The sequence below is a fragment of the Seriola lalandi genome, unplaced genomic scaffold, assembly GCF_002814215.2.
Source record: "Seriola lalandi dorsalis isolate HSWRI2012SDOR001 ecotype SW California unplaced genomic scaffold, Sedor1 jcf7180002054694, whole genome shotgun sequence".
NCBI classification, from domain to species: Eukaryota; Metazoa; Chordata; class Actinopteri; order Carangiformes; family Carangidae; genus Seriola; species Seriola lalandi.
The window spans coordinates 1,358,706-1,382,755 of NW_019525247.1; the positions used below are offsets into that span (position 1 = coordinate 1,358,706).

The window sequence follows — 24,050 nt, forward strand, 5'->3', positions numbered from 1 at the left end:
AGAGTGACTACCTCTCTTTTGGCAGACCTGTCCTTCTTTCTTACTCCATTTTCTCTTTGGTTTGTTCTTAACGCTTCACATATCAACTTATACTCTCTCTCATAAATATTCCTTCTTTCTAGTTATTTCTTCCATGCTTTTATTTTTGCTTGTGTCTTCAAGCAGTTACAAGTCCTTCTTGTCTTCTTTGTGTATATTCTTGCTTTTTTCCAGTCATTTAACAATATTAAAGGAGAAGCATTTTGTTGTCACCATGGTATTATGTTCCAACCTTGTCCTAGGTCTAAGTGTTATGACTTCAAATCAATATCATGATTATTTCAAACTTTTACCTTGATTACGATTAATGAATGGTTACTTTGGTTACTTTCTCTGTTGCTGGTGTCGCTATCCATGCATTCACCAAGTTGTGACTGATAAGACCCTATCAGGATGTGAGGCGGGTCTCTGTTCCATCGTTTCCAAAATTCAATTCATCGTTTCTGAAATTTTAGGGGCTCGAAAACTCTGGAGTATCGTGGGCGCCAGGTGTAAATGTAGAAAAAGTGACACCATTAAAAACTAAAGCACATCAGTGTGAATGCGGCCTGAGGCTCAGTGTGGTCGCTCATGTCATCCATATCACCAGCTTCGCTTGGAGTGAATGCAGACTAATGTTGGTTGGACAGACATGAAGTTGGTGAGAGGTTTTAAATGACGGTTTTGTTACTTTTTCGGGTAATTGCCGAGCCCTACCTTCAGCTTCCACTGAAATTCAAACTGCCACAAATATGCCAGAATTTCTGAGGTTAAGGACAACAACAGAGCTGCACTGTGATTTCTTTAGATAAAATGTCACACACCTACCTTAGATAAGGTTGCATCAAAATCTGAGGATTTGATAGAGATGACAGAGAAACTGTGAAATTAACAGACTGTTTTCCTTTGTGTAACATCAATAATTGCTTCTGTCCTTGGTCTCACATGCAGATGTAACACGAAAACCATCATTGCCAGTTATTGTTAGCAGTCCTTGATGTATTCTGCACCAATTGAAATTTCACTGAATCTTCAAATCAACATCTCGGCTTTAGGTAGATCTCAGCAGTCTCTCCCTTCTCTCTCTGGTGCAGATTGCAGAGCTGGTGGCCACTGAGTTCTTTGAACAGGGGGATAAGGAGAGGCGAGAGCTGAACATTGAGCCTATTGTAAGTACTGTGTATCATTCCTATCGGGACAAAGCCTCTTCTGAGAAGTACAACATGGTCTGGTGTGCCTCAGGGATCTGTTCTGGGTCCTCCAGTTTTTAATCTTAATTGGCTTCCTACTTATGCTGACATTAACAGGTGTGGCATCTCATTCAAGAGTTATTTTAATGATATTTGTCATGTGTTTACTGTTTCCAATTACAATTAATTACAACAATTTGTTAATGGCTCTTCTTCACAGTCAGGATGCCAACAGTATAATCAGTATATATTGTTGATTCTTAAGTGAATAATGAATCATATACAGTATTAGGAATCTTTTATCACTTTATAATTGATTTGTTTGCATTTGGACTTATATCATGGCTTATTACTTATATTATAATGTGCCTTTGTGTGGTCTTCTCAGAAAGCAATAAACTACTACTTAATAATCCTAAAATCTACTGCCAGACTGTCTAGCTAGACCAGAAGGAATTTTGCATACATTTGCATAATGACTCAATTCTTCAATTTGTTTTTAAATCATCATTTGGGCTTACTTGCACATATGTATTTGCTTAGATTTGAAACAATTAGCCAATTTAAGTGATAACAAAACAAATCAACTACCAAAAAGGCTGCTTGGAAAGGCTGCTTTCAGCAGCTCTGGCCCTGCTGCTTGATACAACCTACCAAAGGCCCTGAGGAGAGCAGTAAATACTGTCATTTCAATGCAAACATTTTGTACTCTTCTGATGTAGTTTACATGTTATTTTTTCATCCCTTCACTTCAGGACCTGATGAATCGTGAGAAAAGAGACAAGATTCCCAGCATGCAGGTGTCCTTCATTGACGCTATCTGTACTCAGTTATATGAGGTAATTCAAATAATTTAACTTTTACTACTACTCTCTTCCCTCTCTGGAAACCAATGTACCTAATGAGTAAATGGAAAAGGCATTTTACCTTTATCTTCCAGTTACTGGAAAGACACTTTGTCTCGCATTGTGAAAAATGTGAAATAAGATGTTAAATGAATGAACACTGTGTTAAAAAAAAAAACACAATGCTCAGTCATTTTCCTTTTTGAAAAAATATCTTTGTTGCTGTTGCAGACCTTGGCTGGAATGTCAGAGTATTGCTCCCCGTTGTTGGAAGGATGTCAGAAAAACCGGCAGCATTGGAAGTGTTTGGCTGAGGAGTGTGAGAAGGGACTGGTCAATGGCTTGGTGTGATCCCACAGCCAGTTTGGCTTTTGACCAACACAAATTCCCAGGGTTCGCCCTGTCCAATCTGGTGTCACAAACTTTCATGAAATTAGCATGAGATACAGGATATGAAAAGAAAGAACAAATAAGATGCCTTGTGCAAGGAAAGTGACCAAAAATATATCTCCCTACCAGGAAAAGATTATGTAGTGAAAGAACCACTAGATTTGGTTTGATAAGAGGGCAGATACACTTGTCTTTAGCAATCTTAGAGCAGGTTCAGATCCCAACTTATGCCAAAAGTTTTTCTAACACTTCTTAGGCCAGGAACACACTGTGTGTGTGGCATGTGTGTGGTGGCTGAGGAACATCGTGATTTTCATTTCGACACGTGTTACTGGGTAGAGCCTATTTTTCATGTGTAAAATGTGAAACATATATGGTGATGTTTTCTGTCTAAAATATATCAGAAATTAATTTATAATGACAATAAATCCAACATTCCAGTAACCTGTAAACTCTCTGTAGAGAGACAGAGCTGCAGCAGCAGAGTGTGAACACACACACACACGTCATTCTCCACAGCGAGTCAACGACGTCAGCCGCCACACACATGTAACACAGGCAGTTTGTTCCTGATGTTACACTTTCTAGCACAGAATTCCAGTTTCTTTCAAGTTTTCTTCCTCCGCTCTTATTTAAGTAGGTTGGTCCTTGCCATTTGTAATAATTAGTGTGTACTCACCAAGTTAATCACTCAGATCTGGGAATACAGCAGCATCAATAAACAAGACTGAGAGCCATGATAACAGTCAGGCACAGCAGTGCTTTGAGCTAAATGCTAACATAAGCATGCAAAATGCTAATACACTGGGTTTAGGGTACAGTTGTGAGGTATTGTTTAATGTTTCCCATGTCCATCATATTATTTTAGCATGTTAGCATGCTAACATAACATTAGCACTAAAAACAAAGTACAGCTAAAAATGATGGGAATGTTATTTGCGTTTCAAGCAGGAAATGTCAGGGACGAGCAAACTCAGCCAGAATGTCTGCTGTAAACATCCATCACAGTTTGCCAGACTTGCTGAAGCAGTCGTGTAGTTGGTCACAGCGAAGGACTATAACTAACATTTCACTTTCAGTTTTACTCCAAATGAAGTAGTTTCCATGAAATAGTTACACTTTGGTTTGTTTACAACCTGTCTGATCATCTCACTGCTCATGTCTTTGTTGTAGTCATTTCACCATCTCCCCAGATCTCAGTGACTTTAGGTGAGTACATATAACAAATGGCCAAAACTACAAAAAATAAGCTGTAGAACCCCTTAATATAAAACCTTTAAAAAAAAAAAATTCTTATATCAGCTTAATTTAGCTGTCACGTGAGAAACAGGTTTCAGAGAGTAGGCTCATTTCATCAAACTTTGTGAGACTTGTCTTCCTGTTGTCACCATTCTTATATAGCCGTCACTCACCAGAGACAATAACAGTCAGCACTAAGCTATATTTATTACCATAGCTCTTTTTATTTTTGCACAGAGTGGCTTTCATCTTGAAGTCTACCTACCTTGAAGTCTCACCTCCACTATCTCTCAGAGGTAGTGAATCTTAGAGGAACACTGAACGGTAAGACAGATCCTTAGAGATCGATGCCGTCCGAGTGGGCTACAGATATCGTACTTACTATATACTTTAAATAGTGTCACAATAATCTGATATGCTTGTTAAATATGTCTTTGTTCACAGCACACACACTACAAGGGTTTGAGTCTTTTGTAACATTTTTCACTCATTGTCTTAACTATTGCATATTTATTTTTGTTTTATATATTTATTAGAGTTTCTATATTATAAGGTCATCCTTCCTTTTGTCGAGAGCACACAGTTCTTTATATAGGAAATGTAGTTTTCATAGTTAAAAATAGCATCTCTGCTTTTTTGAAGGATCTTTCTTGGGAACAACTCTTTCAGATGACATTTGGAAATGTTCTGTCTAGTGTTATTGAGGGTTTTTTTTTTTTTTTCAAAATGTAAAATAGCCAAAGACTAGGCCTGCAATTTCAAAGGGAAACTGGTCTAGATTCTTCCACTGCCTTGTTGTGATAAAATAGGACCAATTCACAGTTAAAAGAAAAAAAATATTTGTCCACATCAATGTGCACCCATTAATGCCTTCCCTCTATAAGAGGCTGTTTTTACATCCCATTTTTATAAGTGAATGATGGAGCAAAATGTGGATTATGGACGTCCTGACCACACAGTTGGGATTTATTGCTTTGATGTCACATCCATTTCAGCCAACAATAGAATGTAGTTGAAGACGGCACAGGTTTAGTTCAGGTCTATTTGCAATGCATTCTGTGCCATCACACGTCATCCCTATTTCCACAAATCTGACATGCTGGTCAGACATCAAAAGACATCATGACTTAAATTTACAAAGACCTTTCTATCAATCCTTAAACTCATTGGATTAAATTGGTGCATGAGACACATTCACCACTACATTCAGGTTTCTATTACTACTGCAAAGCATCATTTTAGAATGGAGTTGGTGAGAAGTTTTCACCGTACAAAATAATTCTGAATGTATCTGGAAACCACTGCTGTCTAAAACTTTCTAGCATACTACAGTTTCTTGTGACACATGGCCAAACGTTTCAGCCCATAGAGCAGAGGTTCCCAACCTAGTGGTTTGGACCACCAAAGGGGCCCCAAGGTAAATCTGATGGGTCACCACCAGCAGAAGATTAAAGAGATACGAGAGAAAATATAATCTGTTATAAACTAATTAAACCATTAACCAGTAAAACTGCTCCCTTGAATGTCCACACCAGGACTGGGAGTTTTTTGGTCCCCATACAAAACAATACTTTGATCGATTGCTTTGAAGAATACTGCTTTTAACTAATAATACTTTGCTTTGAGGAAACAAAACCCATTTTCAGTGAAACAAAAGAAGCCAAACTTTGCCTACACAAAATATTTATATTAGCAAATATTCATTCAAAGTCTAATTATATCTAACTATATCTATCCGAAAAGAAATCTGACCAGCCACTCAATGCCAGCTTTGACTGACTGATACCCAAAGAAGTATTCAGGTTGAATGACCAGCTGTGAGCAAATTTCCCCAAAAACCACTGTCGAATTCCCTCCAGAAAAAAATGAATCTCCACATGATCCAGTGATTCTGCTCCGTGGCGAACAGCAAACGGCTTCTATCGGATACAAACCAGTGGAAGACCATAGCTGTGAGGCCGGTGTGCATCGCCCAGTGAAACGCATGATTTCATCCTCTGCTCTCAAACACCTTTTTATGTAATTACCAGTTTGTAGTTAGTGCATAACAGGGTCTGAAGGTTTATGATAGTAAAGATGGTGTCGGTCATTTACTCACACTTCCGCATTCAACTGCCTTCATCCAGATCACTTTACACTTTACTACTCTGTACGCACAACAGGTGCCACCTATGTGCATTTTATTACCAGAAAGAAGGAGGCCAGCCAGCTTGGTCTCAACCGAAGCACTTTTGTAGGCGCACATGTTCAGACAGCTCATTTGTATCTGTGGTTGTTTTGTACTAAAAAAAAAGAAGTCTCCAGGAGTGTAGTACATGTGCCTGTTGCCTTACCTCTGTACTTTTTCAAAAAACTAAGTATCTATTATTTCCTAACTGCTTCAGTCTCTGGGTTGTTTCAGAGAAATTTGCTTCTCTTTTTGTTTTGTTGCATGTACATGAGAGGGCATTTCACCAGAGAGAACGTTTTTGGGGTTTTTTTTTTTTTTTTTTTTAAGATGAGAGATATGTGGGTGTCTGCTGCAGGTGAGAAAATGTAATATGCTGATATGGTACTGTCGTGAAGAAGGTGTTCCACATCTGCAACTCTCGACACCAGTGAACACTGTGAACCAAGTAAATGGTATGTCCCATTAAAGAATAATGCTCATTATCTATGTGTTCTGTATAATTTGGAAAACTGTACACTACAAAGACACACACACAATCACCATGAGCCAACTTCACACTCCAAATTCTGTTAATGTTGCACTGCCACCTCTTGGTCAGAAGCAGTAATACCACAAAGCAACCTGGGTGACAGAGCAAATCACATTTATTTTTTGATGACGTTTTATAAAAGTTAAACATATAAACCACTAGCTTCTAAAACAGAGCTCGACAACTTGAGAAAAAGAGGAAACAACATAGAGAAAAGATTGTTCCTAGAGGACAAATCACTGCTTATGAGAAATATTTACATCAGTGTAGACGGAGAATGCTGTCCACACATCCTTCTCAAAAACACAAAGGAGACGAGGTGAGGTTCGGAGAGGGAAAGCAGGAGAACACGCAGAGTACTGGGACAGAGACGCAGGACGGGGCAGTGTAAAAATCTACTGTTTCTATAAAGGGCAGTGGTGGTTATGTACAGCTCGTGGGGTTGAGGGGACGTTCAAACGGAGTCGGTCCTCTTGTACGCCACCATGCTATTCACCTTGTGGATGGAGGTGGTGAAGGAACGTAAACGCACCTCCTCTGATTGGTTGATGATCTGTGGTCCCGACTCTTCCCACTTCTCAGGAACCACCAGATCTTTGTCTGTGTAGACCAGGAGGTCAAATGCACCTGGAAGAGGGGGCAAGGGCCAGTGAGTCAAAAGGATTAGTCAACTGACGCATTTACACACATAGAATCCAAAAGTGAAAATAAGACAAATTGAAAAGTGTCTGGTGACTCACATGGCATCTCCAGCAGAGGCAGGAAAGTGACTGTGGCTGTTATCTGTCTGATGACAGAGCGGATCTCATCCTGAATGGTCTTGATGGACTTCTCTCTGGGAACACTGGGAAACACAGGCAAACATTATTTTAAGAACTGTGTGTACACACACACTGAAGAAGAGCAGTGTTACAAAGGCCACCATGAACATGTGTCCAGCTGTATGAACAGGCAAGGCAATGCTCTCTACAGAGGACTGATGTCCACAACATATGTCCTCACAATTAAACATAACCATGGGTGCTAATAAGCCACCGCACAGACTACTCACAGTCTCTCTACTGAGTGTTTCTGGCAGCAGAGATTGAGCTGCTTTAACTGCCACTTGGTCACAGAACACAGATTGAGAAATTTTGCCATTAAATGTTACAAAACCATAAAAATTCATTATCATTATTCATCGCCTAAACTGAAGTAGAACAGTCTCAAAGACTGTTCAGCTATTTAAAGAATGCTGCTAAATAAACAGTAGGGGAGCTGACCTGCTCTCCTTGGCCGACTTGTCACATTCGATGTCAAACTGCCATCTCTCCAGCACCTCGTTGGTTTCCAGACATGTGATCACCAACACCAGCTTCTGCACTGTGCACTCAAACAGCCACTCTGCAACACAGAGCAACACAGTCACTGTCTGAACCCTGACACTCTGAATGTGATCCGATACAGTGCTGCCTCTCTTCAGTCAGGGCAAAATAAAAACACTCAAATATATACATTTATTACATTTTTAATTAATCTCAAAACGAAAGAAAAATTAAAAACAATGAAAACAATATTAAATTATGCTTGTACCTATTAATTGAGCAACAGGAAAATTAACCCAAATATTTTAGTAATCAATAAATCATTTGTCATTTTTAAAGCAACAATACCAAAATTCTCAACTTGCAACTTCTTAAATTTGACAACATGCTTCTGTTGTTTGTCTCATGTCGAAGTAAACTCAATATCTGTTAGTTTTGGAGCATTAGTCGAAGAAAACCACTCAATCCGACACCCTGAGGAAAAAAGAAACTATTGACTTTGTATTGCCATGCTTATTCCTGAATCGATATTAATTTTATTAGTTATACTGAGCTAGTGTAATAACAGCTAGCTAGCTGGTTAGCCTGAAAGCATTGGGAGGTTTTTGTAATTCAAAATATGATATATATAGTCTCTATCTCTACTCTGTAGTAGAGATAGAGACTATTTTCCCATGGTGGGAAAAATCACCTTTTTCTCATGGTGTAGTGTTAAAAAGGAAACAAAAATTGAAATATCAAATCGCAATACTTAAAGAAATTGCAATACATATTGATTCGGCAACAAAATATCATGATAGTATTGAATCAGTAGATAAGAGTATTGTCCCAGCCCTACTGGGAACACTGCAAGTAACTATTATTTTAATGATAGATTACCGATTGTTTTTTTTTTTTTTTAAATAAGTCAACTTATTGTTTTGTCAATAAAATGCCAGGAAGAAATTATTACCCACAGACCAACGTGACATCTTCAAGTATCTATTTTGTCCACTAACAGTCCAAAACTACATGCACCAAGAAAAAGGCCAGTTTCATGTTGATCGGCTACAATCAGTGACCGGACGATCAGTCTCAGATATCCTATTCTGTGCCAGTCGAACTCACACAAGATGCTGTTCACGTGTACGCTCTTCACCTTGAGTGAAGAAGACACAAATGTTTGTGTAACTGTCAATTATAGTTATAAGAAATAAAACTGGATCAGCAGGTCAGGCTTTAAAAAAAAAATACCATCATGTGTGACAAGGAAAAGCATTATATCCTCTCACTAATTTTAAAAACATCATGTTTGACATTGTTGATTAATCGATTATCAACAAGGTTGCTGACGATTTGTTTCTCAATTGACTAATGAATTTTTCATCACTCAGACATTTTATAAAAATGATTCAACGAATAAATAATAAACAGATTAGTCAGAAATGAAAAGAAATCATTAGTTGAAGCCCCAGCTGCAACCATTGTTTGGTAACTACACATTTGATTTGATTTGATTCACTAAAGAAATGCTGTGCTTATTCCTCTACATAATATTAATGATAATACTCACTGTTCAACGACACTCTAAATTTCTCTTTACATACTTACATCTTACATACATCTTAATCTTAACAACCTGTTTAGTAGCAGGTGCACAGTGCCCAATGGGAAGAGTAAAAAAAGACAGTGTAAAAAATATGGCTGAATGTCTTGAGTCAGGTTCAGGTCTCAGTACACCCACGCAGAACTCCAATCCATAGGCCAGATTAGGGAACACGAGGGAACACAAACACTCCCCCAAGAATCCCAGGGATCCCCAACAAAATAACTCTGTCTAGTTCAAAATGACTAAACTCAGTTTCTCTGTTTCTTTTTTAGTGACAATGACAACACAATGAGATCATATTAACAAGGTCTTCCATTTTCCACTCTTGCCTTCTACAGTGAAAACCCCCTGGAAAAAGCTTTGAGAAGCTCAAATAAAACACTGAGGCTACCTTTGAGCTGAGACACCACATTGGTCAGGTAGTTCTTCAGTTTGGGATCAGTGGTGAGCTGAAGGCTCATATCATAGTGGGTGACTCTGGTGAAGGTCTCTGGAGGATAGATGCCCCGCTGATACAGGATGCTGTTGATGCCAAATGCTGTGGTGGAAAGAACAACTCAAAGGGTTCAGGACAAGAGTCAAAGTTATAACACGATCAAATAAATGTAACATATCTGATCCAAATGATACGTTCAATTACACTGTTTATAGCACTACATTGGTCAAAAAATAACTTAGCTCTAATTAGATGAGTGTAGATGAAATACACAGTTTTAATAGTCAACTCCTCTTCACCAGTAAAGTCCATGGTGGGCGGTTCACATCACGATCAACAGTTTGATTTAAGAGTTAAAATTTGAAAAGAACAAGGTGAGTTTGGTTGGTTGTGTGCTCAGATTAGGAAAATGACACTTTCGAACTGACATTTTATTTTCTGATACTTTTATATATGTTAAATGTGTCATAAGATAAATAAGGTAATGGATGACGCTACACGCAACAGGCCCTGTAGTTAGCACCGCATGCCTGCGTGTCCACAGCGTTAAAAACGGACTGTTGTAAAAGCAAATAAATGTGAATACTTACAGAAGAACTCGGCAACAAGCTCCGCGCTTCCTTTCAGAGTAATTCCTTTCAGTGTGCTCGTCATTTTCTCAGCAGTTTATCTTAAATTAACGACAAAGGACCTTTGATGGTTTTTTTTCTGTCTCGGTTTCAAATACCCGCCGCCCAGTTTGAAATTTGTCAGCTGTAACTACTGCGCATGCGTGAAAGGTTTCGGCGCATGGTTGATGACGTAGATAATTGCGCTTACAACTTCTTGACACTAGAGGGCAGAACACGTTAACTAAAACTCGTGCTACTGTGCTCTTAAAACACGTCCATGATTATCAGCCAGAAATCCATGTTTTATTGTATTTCCAGTTTCCTTCTCATCGCTGTGTTGACTGTGAACTTTAAATCCGCATTCCACGTTTGCCTCTTCACCTGTAGATATCTGAAAACTCACTCTGCTCTCTTCTCAGTGGAAACCCTGCTGCCTTCCTGCCAGCTGAAGGAAGAGGTGACTGTATAAACCCACAGCAGTGAACTCATCGAACAGAACATATATTTCACAGCCTGCGTCTTGCTCATTGACATTTGTTTTTTTCCCCCACCAAGGCACACTGCCATTCATCACAAGCCTCTCCAAGAGCCCCACAAACACTGACAAAAAGGAAACGCTGAAGCTCCTCTCTTGGGAATCCAGAAGGCATAGAGCTGAGGTTTACTCTGCCTCAGCTGCCCAATGCAGTCCAACAGCCCCTTACTGGGCAACTAGTTCCAAATACCCAAATACAATTTACAAGAACAGTGTTTTAGTAACTGAATTAAATCTGCCTCAGTGGGAGGAGAGTTTTCTTAAAAGAGAGAAGTTGGAATATCTCATTAGCCTGTGTACTTATAATGCACAGGCTAATATATAATATTTCAGTTAAGTTTTATGACATTTACATTGTTGTGTGTCTGCTTTGCCTGGACTGTAATGTTTACCCAGCCAGTACATTTACACATGTGCAAAACCTTAATCTAATAAACCTTCACAAAGTCGTGCAAACTGCGATCCCTCAAACAGTATCGGTTGGTTTGTGGTCATTTTAACTACAGCCCTGTAGTTTCAATAGCCGACACTCTGATCCCAGTGTGAATCCCAACTGGTATCACTTAAACAACTCTCTGCTATAGTCTAAACTAACAGGTCTATGGTTTTATATTGAAAGACCTCAGCATGTCTCATAACAGAGACTGTGGGTACTGGCATCAAGCCCTCTCAAAGAAAAGTCTCTCTCTCTGGCATCGTGAAAATTGTAATATCCTTTGCTTATAAATTATTTGGCAAGTTTTTTTTTCTTCAGGGTATTATCCAGATAAACTCTAGAAAAGCTGATCGGCCAGTCAGTTGTCCACCTCAGATATGATGCTGGCTGCTTCCTACCTACATTCCTACATTTGCTTATTTATAAAACATACTCAAAAGAATCATAATTATCAAAAAGAAGTGTTTAAAAATGGTTGATCTTTTTACAATGACTGTATCACGTACATTAGTGTTCATAAAGGTACATGAATTTTTGGTGTTGACTGACCATGTTGTACTTGTGCAAAATCATACCTGGGCAGACACTTAATAATATCAATTCAGTCACAGTGGAAACGCAGGAAGCCGATACTCAGTCCATGTCATGGTTCAGCTCTAGGTGAAATGTATGGAGTGCTGTTTAGGACTACTGGTTGTGGTTTCAATTGTCAATTTCCCATCAAATGCAACCATAAAAGAGCAACCTCCAGAGACCGCCTCCCTCGTACGGTGGGATGAAGTCGGACAGTGTCACTCCGCTGAAAAAACAAGGAGGAAATGTTTAATCTGTTTGAATAAATGCTATCATCAGCAAGCTAGACAAGCTGAATGCAATCTTTATATGATAATGAGATCTCTCTAAATGTTGAATGTCATAAAGGGATACACAACTTGAAATGCTAACGGCAGCTAACACTCTGTGCTAGGAGCAAAGAGAAAGGGGGACCCCGACATTCTTTGGCTGACATCCAGTCAGCAGAGCACAACAGAAGCTGACAGTATGTCTGCTAGCTGCCTTAGATGCTGTTTTCCACAAATATGTCCAGCAAACACCGGAAAAGCGCCTTTTTTCATTTAACTAGAAGGAGTCGCCAAAGACAGACGTCTGTAAGCCATTCACATAGAAGCTGTAAAGAGCTTCTGACCCAGAAAGTGTAAAAACATCAAGTACACACTGTACATTGTTTGTACTGTTGGTACATGCCATTCATTGTAAGCAGTGTGTACTACAGTACATTACGTACAGACTTTAATCCAAGTGGAGGTGAACCTTTATAACACCAGGACTTCTTTTTCAGTTTAGATGTTTTATCAAACCCTGGAAATCTCTCTGAAAAACTCATAAAGGAATAGTTCATGGTGCCAAGTATGGAGCGATTTAGACAGCGATTAGCTTAGCTTAGCTTAGCATAAAGACTGAAAGCAAGGGGAAAAAGCTAGCCTGTCTGTGCAAAGTTGAAAAATACACCTATCAGCACCTTTGAAGCTAATGCAGACAGCTGTTACTTCACTGTAATTCAGATTTTGATTGTGCAGTTATTTTTATCAATGCATTTGTACTAAAATATTTTACATACAAAAAGTGCATATTAATAATATTGAAAAATGTGTGTTATTGTCATGTAATATAATGATTTTACAGGCAGCTTTATTGCATCATAAGGACTCAATAATGTTTGAGGATACTGAATACTACCTCTAGCAATAAAAAACTTGCCATTATGTAAATGTGTGCTGACTTGTCTGTTGGTCCAGCAGTTATACACACTGACTTTTTCTTCATGTGCATATTTGGCTCAACTCACACTAATAGCATGCTCTGTCTATCCTCATTCATAGTCTGGGAAGGCGAGTCTGCTGCATTGCTGATTACATATCAACGGCACAGAATATGAGTAAGTGCTGTCCCTATAGACTGTAATGAGGTGTTTGCCGCACATTCCTGTCCCGTAGGTACTGTTTGTCCTACTTGGAGCTGACTGGCTGCCGTGATGGGCGTGCAGGGCTCAGCCAGCTGGACCCGTGCCTCGTGTTCCCTGGCTCTCCGTATGCAACAGCTGGAGCTCTGCAAAGGACTTGCTCATTCACACGCAAGCACACACACACACAGACACAGACACACACACACACACACACACACACATTCCTGCATTCTTGTAAATACACAAACCAAATGTGGGCATATTGTGTACATGCACAAACTGTATATAGGATGTTATTGTTTAAGATCTGACCATTTCTTTGTGTGTAAGTGTTTCTGTCTATCTGCAGCCTTGTGACAAACGCTTTGACTACTTGTTCGGCTACTTCTGCAAAATTTAAGCCACGGACAAATTCATCAGTTTGAACTTATAAAAAGTATTTCTTTGTAAAGTCTCTGCTTGTGTTTGTCTCATACAGATACAGAGTGCTTCCTTTTACTAGTGAGTTTATATGACGGTCTACTGCCCCATTAGAGACTATCTAAACATGCAGGCCCCACTATGGACAGATAGCCCTCCAAACTAAACAAGGTCTAATTGATGGTGGGTGGGATGAGAGCATATACAGTTACTTAGTCATTGTCAGGCCACCTGCACTACATCCACATGCAATAACTCCTCCCTGCACATGTACACAGCTCTCCAAGGATTGTTAGAGTCCAGAAATGTCTGAAAGCCATAACATTAACAAACAGCTCACACACCTGAGGGGGGGGGGGGATATTTTTATTGCTTTCTGCTATGACAGTGATGCAGTCTTAAAGCTCCACTGTGCATTAATAAGACTTTGGTGCGATCCGAACATGTCTAACGGCATATGTGTTAATACCTGACTCCCTCTCTGCTAAGGCGTTCATGGTGTTGCACACACAAAAGGTGATGAATGTAGTTGTGAGAAAAATAAATGAATAGGAAAGATTAGGAGGTTCTCTTTACACATTTCCACACCGTGTGCACTCTGCAGTCTTGTCTGATTCTCTGGTGAAGTTCAGAAACGTGTCCTACCTGGACCAGAATAAAAGCCTGATTCAGGTCTGAGGTTGGGACACATAAAGATCTCTGTTACCCCATTGATCAGTGGCAATGCTCCATGCTAACACATCACTGTAACATTTGTTGAGCCACCATTAGTATGGTCCGGGAGAAATGTTACGGTAAAGTGTCTGTCAGCTTGTTTACATCCTGAACGATCGTGTCTTTGTGTTTGTTGCCCCGTTGGACCTTTATTTTCTATTAGCTGCTAATTCTCTACAGGCTTTGCGAGTAGGGTTGGTGACTTGAAAATGAGATAAGAAAGAACTTGAAGATAGAACAAGTTACTCAGAATGAACAATTAGCATCAGTTAGTATGACCTGCTGCTGCTGAATGTTTTATACATTTCTGTTAAGCAAGAAGAGAGATCAGCAGCTTAGAACGTCCAGACTCACTCACACCAGTTCACCAAAATGATCTCTCATTTAGTATTTAAGTTATTTTTTGAACAAATTCAGGTGCACAAGGACTGAACAATGAATGTAGCAAATTCCATTTTACTTTCTCATACTGCCATACCGCCACCTCACCATTGTGTAACTTTAAAGGGATAGTTCAGGCTTTTTGTCGTGGGGTTGTGTGAGGTACTCATGAATGCAGAAGATTCTGTTCAGCGTGGTCCCTGTTAGGAAAGGCAAGCGGGAACACCTGGCAGATTAGCAGCTGTGCTGTGTAGGAATACAGTAGTTCGGCGGTTTAGAAGTGTAGTGCCAAAGGATAGATTGTTTCGGTGGGTGTTTTTAAAAGTGTCTAAAACCCTGCCCTGGTCAGCTCTCCTAACTACTGTGGGTAATGTACCAGCTATTCACGAGTATCTCACTCAACCCCACGTCAAACAACCCAAACTATCCCTTTTGTTTGCATGGCTGGTCGCTGCCGACCATGGAAACAGAGAATTTGGACTCATCAGTGTGCTAAACACTTAGAAATAGAGTTTGAAGAGGTGGAAAGAAAAGGCATCTAAAAAGGCTGTACCTACATAATAATAACCATGTAGGGTGCAGCTTTTATTGTATTTGTCTATTTAACATATGCATAAGGTCCCTTTCTGTCCACTTATCACTATTTGTCTCCCCCTCCTTTGGTTAGCCCCACACTGTCTCAGCCCCCCTACAACACAATCCTTCCACTGCAAGGTTCCAGGTTGACTCATCCTCAGCCACTCTGTGTCTTAACCTTGCCTTTTCCGTCCGCCTGCACTGTCTGTCATTCTGTATGTGTGGGAAAGTCCGCGCTCTTCTTCATTCCAGAGACCAAATGTGCCCATAAAGATTGAAAAATGAAGATTAGTTTTTTTTTTGGTTCCATGGGATCCATGTGTCCAAGCAAGGACAGAATTATAATGTTGGGATGACAGAAAATCAGATAAGAAACAGAAGATAGACCTAGATTTAGATTAGGTTAAAAGTTAAGGGATAGGGGTTAAGCTCCAAATGAAGTAACAGGCAAAAGTATTTATACTTATTTCAAATGAGCAAACCTGAAAGGAGTGTGTAAAGGAAGTCATAACCTCCCCTTGGCTGCATTCCATCACCTTTACAATCTCTCTCCAAGAATTTTATCTTTTCATGTCTTTGTTGTCTCAACATAAAGCACAAATACATATCAGATTAACAGTGCACACGCTCAGACTGTCTTGTCAAAGGCATTCTTGCCGTTGCATCCAGTTGTATCAAGTATCAACCTCCAGGGCTGAAAAATAAAGTCAACGCTAAAGTGCTGAAAAATGAAGTGAGTCAATGCACTGAAGTCTCAGCTCAACGCATGCCCCTGATCTTTGCCCATTTCTGGATTAGCTGGGAGTTAGGGGCGGGGTAAAACACTGCCAATATGGCAACAGTGGAGCAGCTCACTCTGAGCTTCAAAACCACTCTTCAGAAACCTGTGAGTGACATCACACAGGCTACATCCATCTTTATTTACAGTCTATGGGTTGTATAAAGGAAAAGTGAAGGAAGTAGGTGTGTTAAGTTGCTGTCAGTTTCGTCCTGATTCCAGTGATCGGATCAATGAATCGATGCTGTTAGACATTCCAACAGGCACTTAGTTTGACACTGAGGGCACAGACAATGATTTTGGTCAAAATACACCAGTATTAATGCATAAGTCTTAGGCAGTGAAACAGTATCTAAGACTCCTTACCCCTGGCAGCTGTGAATTGACTTTCAGCCAGCAGTACTGAAATGATTTTTTACTTTCTAGGAGTTTCCAAGGTGTGGTTATTAATGGACTTGTGGACACCATCCATCCATCCATCCATCCATCCATCCATCCATCCATCCATCCATCCATCCATTCATCCAGTTTTTCTGCTTATCCAGGGTTAGGTTGCAGCAGGCTAAACATTGTATTCCAGGTGTCCCTCTCTTCAGCAACAGTTTCCAGCTCCTGAGGGATCCTGAAGTTGTTTCCAGTCTGGATGGGTTATGTAATCCCTCCAGCGAGCTCAAGGTCTAGCCTGGAATCTTCTCCCACTCAGACACCCCTGGAAAACCTCCAAAGGAAGGCATCCTCGTCACACGCCTATGCTGGCTCCTTGAGCAGCAGCTCTACTCCAAGACACCCTCAGGGCGGCTCTGGCTAAGGAGGTAGAGCAGGTCGTCCACTAATCGGATGGTTGGTGGTTCAGTCCCTGGCTCCTTCAGTCTGCATGTCGAAGTGTCCTTGGGCAAGACACTGAACTCTAAATTACCCTGATGTATCATCAGTGTGTGTGAGTGATGAGAGAATAAAAGCTTTGCATGAATATGTGAGTGGCCTTTGAGTGGTTGATAATACCAGAAATGTGCTACAAAAGTGAACAAGATCCTGAGATACTTAAACCCCTTCACTTGGGGCAGCAACTTACCCCCAACCCACAGGGAGCAATCCACCATTTCCTGGACACTTCACAGTCCCCAGTGCCTGCTGAAGGCCTGATGAAGCCAACAGAACCACAGTATCTGCAAAAAGCAGAGGTGATTATTCAGTGATGACAATTCTTTTTCCCAATTCATCTTAATTTGCAGAAGAAACTGCTTTGATAAATATATTTTTCCTAGGAGGTATTTTTCATTTGTACATCTTGGCTTTTGAAACTTTTCCACCAGCCCTGCTCGTCACATTTCCCATTCATGGTCAAACTTTTATATCTGCATGCTTCCTTAAGCTAACATAACTTATTTATACGTGCAGCCCTCAGCTCTGTTGACGACCCCGACAAAGGTTCCATGCCAAACACATGTGTTGCGCTCTGAGGCACGGTCTGACAGACAGAGGAAGGCTGGATGGGCAAAAGAGGGATGGAAAGAGGGGGGAGAGACTTAAGAGGGAGGCAGAGGTTGGGACTTTGAAGAGCGGAGTTTCTCAGCACTTCTGGAACATCTGTCCTTCTTCCGTCCCTGCAGCGCTGACGCAATCATGAGGGCACACAAACACACACTCAAAAAAAAAAACCACATTCAGCTGGCTCTGTTTAGCCACACTGCCTGCGTGTGGATTACTGGATCTGCCATTGTGCTGCCATTATTTAACAGCAGCTTTGGTGCAACATGGAGTGATGTTTATGTGTCCAAACTTCAGCCAAAAGTGGCCCCATCAGCGACCAATGAAATCATGCTTTGCAAAAAAAAAAACAGTTTAATAGCATAATGTGTGCCATTTGGCGGATGCTGTTATCCAAAGCCTGTTATAGTCAAACAATTTATCCTTAGTCATTTTACGGAGTATGAAGCTTAAACAAAACACCACTACAAACGGAATGATATTGCTATTACAGTGATTGTCGTGATGATGACTAAAGACAGTTGTATTTAAGTCTTCCCCCAGTTTTTTACCACTACATCACAACATCTGGTTCCAATACTACACACAGTTTTAGGGTTTTAGTATAAGCTGCCCAAAGAAGAGCTGAACTGCTAACTCTTGTAGTCGATTAAGATGAACTGAGCTACAGCTATGAGTCGCTAACACTACAATAAGTCACATGTAGCATCGATCAACCACCACGTTAATCTTGAGGCATACTGTAACTATAACTACCAGAAACAACTGGAAACACATCACTGGCAGCCTTTACTGGCCTGTATGCTGCATGTACAGTGTATGTCATTAACTTAGAATGAATGGCTATTTTATCACATGTGCTCTGGTACAATACAGCGAGCTTCGTGGTACTTTGCAAGATAGTTTGTGGCACAGTCCCAAAGGTTTGGGGAATTGCTGTATATGCAATCTTGTAATCAAATAAACACATTTATTTTGCAAGTCTAAATTTGTTGGTCAGAAAACAGCAATCTACACAAATATAATCTTTGAGTGAATCATTTTGAATTTAATAATAAAGAAAGAGTGACATTATTTTCTCAGTGATAAACAAGTTCAAGCTTATCTCAGATGGAGTTTCCTCCTAGTATCTGTCACAGTATTAACCCACATTAACAGCAATGAGAATTATACCTATATATCTGTTATATTTCATGCTGGCGTGTTTCCCATGAATGTGGCTATTGCACTCACCACCTCCATCACAGATTTGGGGAAACAGGGACTCATGCAAAACAGCACGAGCCTCCTCCAGCTTTCCAACTTTACATGATTTTTATGTGACTCATTTCCAACAGTTGTAAATAAATTAGACCTCATAGACTCCCATGTTAAAATGTCCAACTTTACAACAGAAATAAACATGTTTACAGCCTGTTACAAAAACTGTTTTGGTCTCTAGAACAAATTTCCTCCTTCATGACACCTGCATGTGTGTATATTTTAAAGGCTCATTATTATCGTTTTGTGTTTCTCTGTATTGTAGCACAGTGTTAACAATGTTTAACAAATTAAATTAATATCATAAATGGGGAGGGAGTTTATATACAGATCAGGAATTTAATGAAAGTCATATTGGTATCATCTGCAAATATTGAAAAAAGATTTTTTTTTCTCTATTCTAATTTCTTCCTTCCCGCATTAGTTTAAATTTGATAATATCTGCATCAAATTGATGTTTAGATAACTCAATTATCTAAAGATGTATTTATGGTATGTATAGAGATGTATTATTTCTGAGGAAGACAAAAATGACCTTGTATTCACAGTCTCCCTCAGAGGTTTATTCTTAACAGATAAACCACCAGAAATAACATTTAGGAGACACAAAATCTCTCCACAGAAACACAACATTGTAAAAGAATGTAATAAACAAAATGGAACAAACGTACTGCTGGTCTAAATCAAGTACGGGATAAGGTGTGTGTGTGTGTGTTTATGTGTTTTCACTGATATGTCAGCTTAATGTCTGACCAACATCTCAACCACATGTCCATAGACCCATCATAATCCGAGGCACACACACACACACACACACACACACACACACACAGTCATGTTATCATTGCGCTGTTTTGTATCCAGTGAGAGCTCAGCAGTGAAAAAGCTCTTTTCAACACACTTCATGTATGGTGAAAGAAAGTCAGTGTGCCACACAGAAACACTGCTCATTTATTTGTGTCAGAGCAACCTGGCTAACACACACACACACACACATGTTTATACACACACACACTGACTGCACACATCCAACCTGGACCAGCATGCACTGGGGTGGCTAAATATAGCTCGGCGGGTCCACTGTGGGCTTCCTTTGTGTAGTTTGTTGGGACGTTATTAAAAAGAGGGGGGGGGTGTAATGACCCCCTTAAACCCTGCACCCTGACTGTCAGTCATGCAACTGCACCACGTGGTTTTTACTGACCCACTTCTTTTCACAGTGTCAAAGACTGAAACATATAATTCTGAGGTCAGGTGACTGTGGAGGAAAGTCGACGACGGTCAGGATTCTGGGTCTTCTTTGGTCTTCATGTAGTTCTTGCAGAGCTTTGAGGTGTGTATGTGTCAATTTTCCCAACGGTCTTGGACTCAGCGGCCGTGCACGCTCCCCCTGGCACTAATGCTGTACTGATCTGGACTCACCGATGCTACCTGGTCCAACTGTTTGCACCAGAACCAGTCCTTAAAATCAAAATCCAGCTGAAGAGTCCCAATTTGACTGTTTGTCTGTTGGGCTCATTTCAGCACTGAATGACCGTCACCATTAAGGGTGTGTTTTTATCAAGCTACAGTCTGTAACCTGTGGTTGGTCTATAGACCCACCTGTTGTTGCTAGGAGACAAACCTTAGAGAGGAGATGTAGAACTACACTGAAATGGGTTTTGGTTTTTAAAACTGCAAACATATTTTTGAATGGATCAACACTTCAAAATGAAACACAGGAAAGGTGTAAAATATAGAGCTTTAACCCTTTAAACCCCACACATAGAAAAAATGAGCAAAAATGTTTTCACCTTCCAGATGTTGTTGTAGGAGGCGTCTGATGCAGAAATTAAAGTGTTTTACCTTTTAGTAAGTTTTTAGGAAAACGTTGTAATATTGCAACGTTGGGTCTCAGTGGGAGCAGAATCTCTGTATTTGTACTCACATTGTCTGAACATATATACACATCAACTCAGGCTTCATTTGCAGGGTTGTTCTGCCTATTTAGCCCCATAATAGTTTACATTGTGAATAATAATAACACAACAGTCATATCTTAATGAATAGTCATTTATTAATAAATGAAATGTAAGATAGAATTTAGATTTCAAATGTACTTGTTCTATTTAGAAAAGTACATTTTGTGAGTGTAGAGTCGCAGTGTGTAGACGATCTCTCCGTGCTGTGGCATTCTGAAATGGAAAAAAAAAAAAGGGATACATATACAAAATACATATAAGTATTATTTGTAGTTTGAGTTAGTTGTGAGTTCATGGTCTGATGACCGGACCTATAAACACGTACTCCATCCAATAGCATTGTGAGGATAAACGATAGGACCCACTGACTATGAAAATGTGGTCTTTAGAAAAAAAAAACATTCAGAGATCTTTTTTTAGGATGGTTAAATGTGACGTTGTAATATGGCAACAGTGGGCCTTACGTGGTTAAACCAAGCAATGATGTGTTTTACGGTGTGAGATGAAGACTGTGTTCCTTCTTCTTTCAAAAGTTACATTATCTGAATTGATTTTCCTTTTCATTCTCCCTCTGTATTTCTGTGCTCTCGGCTCCCTCCAGCCTCGGAGCTGCAGCTGCAGGCCTTGTTTTGGCGCGGCACAACAGAGTCTCTGTGCAGATCCGAGTGGAGGAGGTGAAAGTAGATGCTTCCCCAGGGAACGGGCCACTGCTGTGGAGCGGTGAGATTCACCAGGTTGATCAAGCACTGAAGGCGGCACTGATTCAGTTGTTGATGTGTGATCGTGATAAGCTTTAACCTTTAAACCTTTCTAACGTGTTGTCAGAGCGTGACAGCGTGATTTTATTGCACAAAGGTATTCACGGTGTTTCAGGCACTGTAAATGACAGCAACAGAAATAACTGCCAGACTGTAAGTCTTTTTTTCAAAACAAAAAGACTCACAGTTACAGTCTGCAGAGGTTCAAAGCAGACAAAAATACATGCTAATTTGCTCTTGGCGGCAGAGATTAAAAATGTTCCAGCTTTGGCAAGAAATCAGCTGCGAGTCATTCTTCGCAGTTATTCTGAGTCATTGCGCTTCAGCTGTCTTGTACACATACAGGAAAAACTCCAAATGAAATGTTCTGCAGTGTCAGTCAGGGAACTCTTCCATTGACAGGGTTTGCAGAAACAGCGCTGTGGTCAGATTTGTACACATGAAGTCAAATGAGAGTCTGTGATGTATCATCACAATCTGAGAGTCCACACAACCAACAGATTTAAGCCTCTTTAAAACTATTGTGTCTTAATGTTTTTAAGTAATATTTTTCTGAGCGAGATAGATTTATTATGTCATATTCAGGTTAACTATGGAGGACCGAGGATGTCACAGGAAAAGTAATGAAGCATTTCCATAATTTCATGTTTGAATAGGCTTCCAAAATAGGAATTGTAAAAAGAATTGATCAATTAACGATTAATCCATCAATAAACACAGATTTAAAAATGGATTTATAAAAACAGCATAAACCATTTATAAATGTAAAACCCGATATGACTGGTTAGCACGCCAAACAATCACAGAGATTGTTACATCCAACGGGCAATTGGGATGAAAGCCCAAAATGGAAGAGGGAATCCAGGAATGTATTCCCATTTTTAAAATGCTTCTTAAATAGTTTTTCAAATAATATTATTTATTCTATTACGTTACTCTGTGTTATAATAATATATAATATATATTGTGTTGACTGAAAAGTAATGTTTCAGATGGAGTTTTTGATCACATGCTACTATTACTGATGAAAAGTTCATGTCGAGGTGATATGAACTGAATAATGAAATGAACTTACATAAGAAAAGTCAAGCACTCGCTCGTTGTGTGCCCACTGAGTCTCACTCAGCCTGCGGTGGCCATATTGTTTTGCAAGTGTTTAAGCTTTAATCTATGAACAAAAACAATGTTTAAAGTTTGCACATGACAGAGTACACCCCTACAGTGTTTATACTGCAATTTGTGGTCCCAACTGTGGTTCACAAACTGTATTTTCTTCTGTAAATATTTTAGTTACAAGTAAATTGAGAAAGCGAGGCTGTAGTTTCCCACCAGCTCAGAGTCTGAGAGGTTTATACAGCATTTTGGTTGACAAAGTGTGATACTGAAAGGCAGGTAAGCTACTGGAGCACAGCTGTATGATATGACTGTATTCTCATAGACTTTCTTTGTAAACTTTTTTTTTCTTCCTTCCACCTTTGTTTTCCATCTGAAGCCTGACCAGGAGGTTTATGTTTACGTGTGTGTGTGTGTGCGTGTGTGTGTGTGTGTGCGCAACAGTCTAACTGATTGACATCTGTCCAGGGGTGTGACCTTTGACCTGTAGAGGGCACCGCGGGTCACTGACAGGAAGTGTGTGGAGGTCAACAATGTGGCGTGAGAGGGGGGGGAAACTGCAACACATATGTAGCTATCTGTGTTACTGAAAAAACAGAGAGATCCGTGTCATCCTCAGCAGCATGACTTCACAAGTAGTTTCAAAATCAAAACACGACATTAAAAGAAAAAAAAGGAATTGTAAACACAGTGAAATTTCAGAGGAAACAGAGAGGAATGTGGGGGGGGGGGGGTGTCTGCACAGCCCCCACATCGTCAACAAGAGTGACATCTGATGACAGCCTGAAAGTAGCGTTTGCAGCCATGCATCACAGTAGAGCTGCACAACTTAGTAACTACACACGGGGCCACAGGAATGATAAAACTTTATAACAGAGTTTACACAAACCAACACCAACGGGCCTCTATTTTTACAAGGTTGGAGCCGTGGGCCTCCCTGGCTGATCGCAGTTGTAGTTCTACAAACATTTCTCTGAGGCAGAAATAATCTCATTGGTTGAGTAAAACCTCAGTGGCCAAAGGACTGACTCTCCATCCAGACAAGCCAATATAATCATACAGCAGCAAGACCATTAAGGATGTGATTCATAAAGTAGTTTGGTCAAAAGTATACAGTTTTAGTTCCTCCTCGGTTCCTTTCTGTTCATTTTATTTCTCACTCTCTTGTTGGATCCATGTGTAACTTGTTTTCCTCTTATCTATCAAGGTGGTGTGAAAATATTCATTTAAAAAGTCAGCGTTGCTGTTAGCCTTTGTGAATGTCATAGATCGATAGATAGATAGATAGATAGATAGATAGATAGATAGATAGATAGATAGATAGATAGATAGATACTTTATTTATCC

General features: G+C 39.9%; 2 protein-coding genes across 3 annotated transcripts in view; one reads left to right on the plus strand and one right to left on the minus strand.

Moving 5' to 3' along the window:
• Nucleotides 1–6,334, plus strand: part of pde5ab (phosphodiesterase 5A, cGMP-specific, b) — a 60,010-nt gene extending 53,676 nt beyond the window's left edge. For both annotated transcript variants that reach the window (XM_023423815.2, XM_023423816.2), the window contains exons 20-22: nucleotides 1,113–1,187; nucleotides 1,964–2,047; nucleotides 2,285–6,334. In XM_023423815.2, the coding sequence (XP_023279583.1) occupies nucleotides 1,113–1,187; nucleotides 1,964–2,047; nucleotides 2,285–2,404 (279 nt within the window). In that variant the 3' untranslated portion in view covers nucleotides 2,405–6,334. The remainder of the gene's footprint in view (nucleotides 1–1,112; nucleotides 1,188–1,963; nucleotides 2,048–2,284) is intronic.
• An 82-nt stretch (nucleotides 6,335–6,416) lies between these two features.
• mad2l1 (MAD2 mitotic arrest deficient-like 1 (yeast)) lies at nucleotides 6,417–10,504 on the minus strand. Its single transcript, XM_023423914.2, has 5 exons — nucleotides 10,300–10,504; nucleotides 9,665–9,811; nucleotides 7,644–7,764; nucleotides 7,122–7,225; nucleotides 6,417–7,008 (listed from the first exon to the last, which is right to left on the minus strand). The coding sequence occupies exons 1-5, from the start codon at nucleotides 10,361–10,363 to the stop codon at nucleotides 6,836–6,838; spliced, it is 609 nt and encodes a 202-aa protein (XP_023279682.1). The 5' UTR covers nucleotides 10,364–10,504; the 3' UTR covers nucleotides 6,417–6,835.
• Nucleotides 10,505–24,050: the final 13,546 nt, after the last annotated feature.

Coding starts and splice junctions, on each gene's coding strand:
- mad2l1 (XM_023423914.2), bottom strand. CDS start 10,363: ATGACGAGCACACTGAAAGGAATTACTCTGAAAGGAAGCGCGGAGCTT. Junction 9,812..10,299: donor GCTTGTTGCCGAGTTCTTCT/GTAAGTATTCAC, acceptor TTTCCACCACAG/CATTTGGCATCAACAGCATC. Junction 7,226..7,643: donor AAGTCGGCCAAGGAGAGCAG/GTCAGCTCCCCT, acceptor TGTGTTTCCCAG/TGTTCCCAGAGAGAAGTCCA.